Source organism: Myotis yumanensis, unplaced genomic scaffold, assembly GCF_028538775.1.
Source record: "Myotis yumanensis isolate MYYU_CA2020_CCGP unplaced genomic scaffold, mMyoYum1.0.hap1 SCAF_4, whole genome shotgun sequence".
NCBI classification, from domain to species: domain Eukaryota; kingdom Metazoa; phylum Chordata; class Mammalia; order Chiroptera; family Vespertilionidae; genus Myotis; species Myotis yumanensis.
Genome location: NW_027223755.1, coordinates 53,550,455 through 53,556,454, shown reverse-complemented (window position 1 = coordinate 53,556,454; position 6,000 = coordinate 53,550,455). Strand labels below are relative to the sequence as shown.

Genomic DNA, 6,000 nt, shown 5'->3' with positions numbered 1-6,000 from the left:
ATCCATCTCAGATGTTTAGAAAGAGTTAAATATGCTCTCAAGTTGTGTAAATGAATTCACATGGATGGAGAAATGTGATTTGGGATCACAGATTTCAGAACCTGAAATCTCAGAGATAGTATAGTCAAGACAAAATTTGGTAAAGAGAAAAGTGGAAATATTAAGGTATAAAAGTCAATTAAATGCATCAGTATGCGACTAAAGGTTGAATTGTGTAGAGTTATCTCCATGGGTCCATGGGCTCTTATCATATAAATATGACAAAATTGACATATTTATACAGAGTTCTGGAAGAAGTAGTGGTCATTTCTTCTCACTTTTCTACAGTAATTCTATATTTCTTTACGTTTTTTCTTCATACTTTGTTTACATGTCCTAGAAAAACTAATAACAAAATACTTTTCCTATGTTAAAGAGAAGAACACTTCTGGATGTTTGCTGTTTCCTTTTGGGCCATCAGAGTATCTCTATATTCAGGTAATTTTTTGTGGTTGTGATACTTTCAACTTGCCCCTGTGAAAAAGTCTGAGGCACTGAGCTAAGTCCTCAGGGAGACTTTCTCTATATACATAAGGTAAGAAAAAGTAACAACAAAATAGCAAAACCCCCAAAACCCTTCCTATTGGGTTGCCAGATTTAGCAAATAAAAATACAAAACACTAAGTTAAATTTGAATTTCAGATAGACAACAAATAGCATTTTAGCATGTCTCATGCAATATTTGGGACATATGTATACTAAAAAAAAAATTCATTGTTTATTTGAAATTCAAATTTAACTGGGTGTCCTGTAATTTATCTATTAACCCTACCTCCATAGACACCGTTATGGTAGCCTGTTTTAATGTCTCCATGGGACTTTTCACTGTTAGACACTGTGTTTATTGTCTGACTCACACTCACTGGAAGATGAGCTTTATTAGGGTAGGGCCCTCTTTCCCTTGGTTACAGCTGCATCCCCGGAATCTATCAAAGAGCCTAGTACATAGTAGGTGCTCAATAAATATTTAAGTATTTGTTATAAAGGCAAGAAAAAAATAGAAAAACGAAAAGGTTAGAGAGTCTGGTAACATCTCGAGGGCATACTGTTAGCTAGATGAGGTTGGAATAGGCGTGGTGGGGGGAAAAGCCCAGGCAACTCTTCCATGCTTTCCACATGTAGGGGTGCGGAGGGCAATGGAAGAGGGAAGGGGCACTGTGTCACCTGCCTTTCAAGAGGCTCTCTCAGTAGAATTAGAAGACCCGTGGATCAGTAGATTTGGGGAGAGGCAAAGTCTGAATGAGCTAAAAAGCCTTTTCTATTTGCCTTGGCAATGAAGCAAGTGAAGTAACCACAGGGGAATGCAATTGAGTGAAAAGAACAAGATCCCCTGCGTTTGGAACGGGGGTCAGAGGCAGTGCGCATCTTTCATGGCCTCGGCCACCTTAAACTTCCTGCAACTTCGGGGCTGGCCTTATTGTCAGACTCCAGAAATCTCTAGGCCCTCATCGTAGGAGAAACACTACACATATAAATAAAGAACCGGGAGGGGTGGAGGGAGATGAAGTCAAGACAGAAGAAATCTAACTCTCCTTTTGGACCGGAGCGCAGCCGGGCGGGGGCAGCGGTGTTCAGCCCCAGAACTCAAACGTGTTCATCTCGCCCGTGGAAGCTCGGCGTCCCGCAGGACCCACCGAAGGCGCACGATCTCCGCTCTAGCTCACTTAATCCGACCCAGACGTTGGCTGGCTGGCGCGTCCGGCCGCAGCCCTGAGCAGCTGCCCGGAGAACTGTGGCTGGGTCCTAGGAAGCAGTCTGGCTCCACCCGGCTCTCGCCGGCCCGTCCTCCCATCTAGCAGCTGCAGGATGGTCCAGGAGTCTCCCTCGGGGCTGCTGGTCCCGGGAATCTTCAGCCCCACGTTCCCCGTTGTGCGAGTCTCGCAGGGATCCAGTTGACAGGTGCTATCGACAGGGCACCGGGTGCAGTCCCTGGCGCACGCCCGGGGGCGCGTAGCCTCTGAACCTGGAAGCTACAAGGAGAGGGAGGCAAGGCGCGGCCTGGGGGACTCCGGTGGACTGGAGCCGTGGAGGTCGGAGCTAGAAACTTTGCAGGCTTGGCAGCCGAGACTCAGCGACAGAGCCAGCCCACCCGGGCAGGTGCGGGGGGCAGAGGCAGCGCGGGAGTCCCATGGCCGGAGAACCGAGGCAGCGGCGTCTGTCCCTCGTGCTGGCCTGAAGCCGCGGGGCGCTCCCTGCTTCTGCTGCTGCGCCCCTCGCCGCCGCCGCCACAGCCGCAGGGCTCCGGGAGGAGGCTCAGCCAGGGAGGGCGGTGGAGCAGGAGGAGGAGGCGGAGGAGGAGGGAAGAGGAGGAGCGGGGAGTGGAGGATGGAGCCCCAGGCTGCCGCAGCGGGCTCCTCCGAGCCTGCCGCTGCGCCCTCCTCCTTCCAGGCCCGGCTCTGGAAGAACTTGCAGCTGGGGGTGGCTAAGAGTAAGGGCGGCGGCAGCAGCGGGCGCGCCGGGGGCCAGGAGCAGCGCACTGCGGCCACCCCGTCGCCCTCCCCGCCACCCCCTGGGGGCAGGCGGGAAGCACTGGCCGGAGCGGGTGGCACGGGCAGTAGGTGGATCGGCTTCAAGAAACGGAAGCAAGTGTTGGACCGTGTCTTCTCCTCCTCCCAGCCCAACCTGTGCTGCTCCTCCCCAGAGCCTCTGGAGCCCGGTGGCCCCGCCAGAGGCGAGCAGGGGTCCACGCTGCGCCGCAGGATCCGCGAGCATTTGCTCCCCGCGGGAAAGGGGCCCGCGGCCGGGACCGGAGCAGGCGGAGCGACGCCTCCTGGCGGACGCTCCCCAGACTCGGCTCCCTCTTCGTCCTCCGCTTCTTCTTCCTTGTCCTCCTCGCCTCAGCCACCCCCGAGGGGGAGCCGTGCCCAAGATGAGGGTGCACAGCGTCGGGGCGCCGCGGCCCACTTGTGCCATCAGAAGAGTTCCTCCCTGCCAGGCACTGCCAGCCTGGAGCAGCTGCTGGAGCCACCTCCACCCCCGGCGGGGGCAGAGCGGGCACAGAGCCCCAGGGAGCCTTGGACCCTGGAGAAGGGCGGGGAGTGCGGCGGCAGCCAGGTGAGTGCTGGGTGCCCGGGGCCACGCCTCCAGCTTTGGGGGGACCGAGACCCCGAGACATGCAAGGGGGTGTGGGTGCTCGCAGGCAAATCAAACCGTGGAACGAAAACGTCCCGCACCTGCTCAGTGAAGATAAGTCTTGCACCCCGACTTTACTTTGGGCAGAAATAGCTTTATGAGGTGACAGTGAAAGTGGAAGCATTAATGGTCGCCAAACAGGGGAGAAATGAAGTTAGACATAATTCAGGGTACTTTTTGGAGGTCTTGTAGACGGGCTCTCCACCATGTCTCACTTTGTCGAAACAAAAACAAACCCCAAAACGAGAAAAGGATGACAACCATGGCTGATGGTGGTGTGGAGGGGCCAGCATTGGACACACATGGTTTGCAGGAAGGAATAGAAATGCGAACAGGTGACTTAACGGTAAACGCGAGGTAATGGCGTGGGGAAAGCCTTAGAGCAGAGGTTTGCTGACTTACCCACCCTCCCTCCCTGAAACTTCCCGCGGCAAGTGGGTCCCTGCCCAACAAGTGAGCAGCCTGCGCGCGTCTGAGTTAGTGGAATGTGTTTCTGTGGCCTTTTCTTAGATGGAATAGTCATCGAAGCCGCTGCGTTGTGAGCGCGCTGCTTCCTGCGTCATGTTGACTCGGTTCACGCAGGTGTATTCCGACAAGAATCCAGTAAACTTGTATGCAGGGCCCCAAGGCGCTCCACGGAGCGGCTGCGTGCACTCCCTCTGTCTTCTAGAGCAGTGGTTCTCAACCTTGGCTGTACATTAGAATCACCTGGGAATCTTTTTAAAATCCTGATTTCTGGGCCTCATCCTCCGGAAATTCTGTTTCTTTGTTATGGGGTGGGGCCACATTAGTAACAAAGAAACAGAATTTCAGGAGGATGAGGCCCAGAAATCAGGATTTTAAAAAGATTCCCAGGTGATTCTAATGTACAGCCAAGGTTGAGAACCACTATTCTAGAGGGAGGCTCTCCTTTTGTAAATGTTTATCAAATCGTGTTAGTGTTATCAAATATCTTGAGAGTTCCGTTCTGCCAGGGACCTAAAGAACTCTTTTCTTTCAACATATCGTACTTTCTTTGAACTCAATATTTTGTCTCTGAATAGACACGTTAGATTAATGCTATGTACATTAAAACTTTAACTACAGAAAACATAAAGCTGTGTTTAGAAGGATAAGATATGGGAATAGATGTGCTTTCAGTTGAAACTGTTCATAGTTTATTAGTATGGTTTCAGAAAATAGAGCAGAGTATGAGTGTGTTATTGTTTAATAAACACAGTTGAGTGCAGCAACCTGATGTTAACTGATGTTGGAGGAAACTCCTGATGTTCTAGAAAATGTTTTTAGTTATTCTCAGAAGAGTAGGTAGGGATATTATTGACAAAAAGCCCAAATAAACCTACTTTTCCCTTCATCTTGAAAAAGAATTTGAGAAGTCCCCTTTCTGGTTCCAAAAGTAAAGTTAAAAAGTCATTTTAAAAGGATGTTTTAAATTCAGTAAAGATGAGTACTATGTATTTAAAAAGTGTGGTTTTTTTTAGTGTGTACATAGCCTAATTATAAGAATTTTACAGTTGGGGTACTGTTTACATTTGTTTTGATGAAATTTTGCAACCAAGAATAATAAGACAAATAATAATTGGATTAGATTGGATGGTAGAGATAATACTGCAAATGTTAACTTACTAAATTACTTTGCAGCTCACTGAAGCAAGATATTTTCAAAGCAACAGCAGGGAATTCTGAATTGGTATTTATGTTTATTTTTACCTGAAAGTTTTCAGATACCATCAATATTTATTTCAAAAATGCTGCTGTATAAATATGAATTTCATATTCAAAAGACCTAAACGTATTTTGGAGAAGACACTAAACATTATTGTGTGTGCCTTCACCATATACTGGCCACTCTATAGCCATACATGGTTTAATCCCCGTAGCAGTCCTACATGATCAAAGTTCTTGTTTCCATTTTTATGGATTAGGGAACCAATACTTGAAGAAATTAAAATAACTTTTCTAGGTCACATGATTGATAAATGATAGAGGTTTTGTAGTCAAGTCATTCTCCAGAATCTTTTCCCATGACTACATTTACCTTTGACAAGTTTTAGAACTTATGTTTCTGAGATGAGTTCAGTCCTATTGATTAATAATACTTGCAAGTTTACATATGTCCTGGAGTTTTTTCTCCATCCCTAGAATCAGTCCTATGATGGATTAGCTAGATTAACTTGTTCTTTGTTCTCTGTGATTCATTCATTGTTGCACATCTATTATGTCATATTTACAAATGACATTAGTCATACATCTATAGTTCTAAAGAAGCTCTTAATTATAAAGAACTAGCATTTTAGTGAAGACACAGAAGAAACAAAAAAGCTAAAATATCTTTCAAAGAATAGGTGAAAGGTGGGTATAGGCAGGACAGTAAGCCCCGAGGGGCTTGTCCCTTGCCAGACACAGTCCTGGGGAGAGGCACTGTTGGTGGTTTCCAACATCTGCTAATGGAGCCTTGTTCTCTGAGAATTGGACACTATTCTCTGTCACGAGTCACAAATCCAGGTTTGAGCAGCACTTGCTCACTGATGCAGAAGAGAGGATTCCTGAGTCCTCTAAATACTTCTCTGCCCAACTCAACGGGCCCACTCACCCCTCTGAATGGGGAAGAGGAAGAAATAGGGTTGGAACCTGGAATAGAATGAGGACTCACCAAGGTGCCCAGGAGTAGGCTTAGCTCTGCAGCACCCTTCCAAGCTCCCTACCTATCTCAGAGATCTTCCCTGGTGCTCTGAGCACATCATCTGCAAAAATACTTGGGCATGGGATAGAGTGTGTAGCACATGTAGATTTCAGTTTTATTCACAGTTCACAAGAACAGATGGGAAC

General features: G+C 48.0%; 1 protein-coding gene across 5 annotated transcripts in view; it reads left to right on the top strand.

Annotated features, from left to right (window-relative positions):
* Positions 1–2,364: 2,364 nt before the first annotated feature.
* MCTP1 (multiple C2 and transmembrane domain containing 1) overlaps positions 2,365–6,000 on the top strand; it is a 434,948-nt gene continuing 431,312 nt past the window's right edge. For all 5 annotated transcript variants that reach the window (XM_070412343.1, XM_070412342.1, XM_070412341.1 and 2 more), the window contains exon 1: positions 2,365–3,093. In XM_070412343.1, coding sequence (XP_070268444.1) covers positions 2,365–3,093 — 729 coding nt within the window. The remainder of the gene's footprint in view (positions 3,094–6,000) is intronic.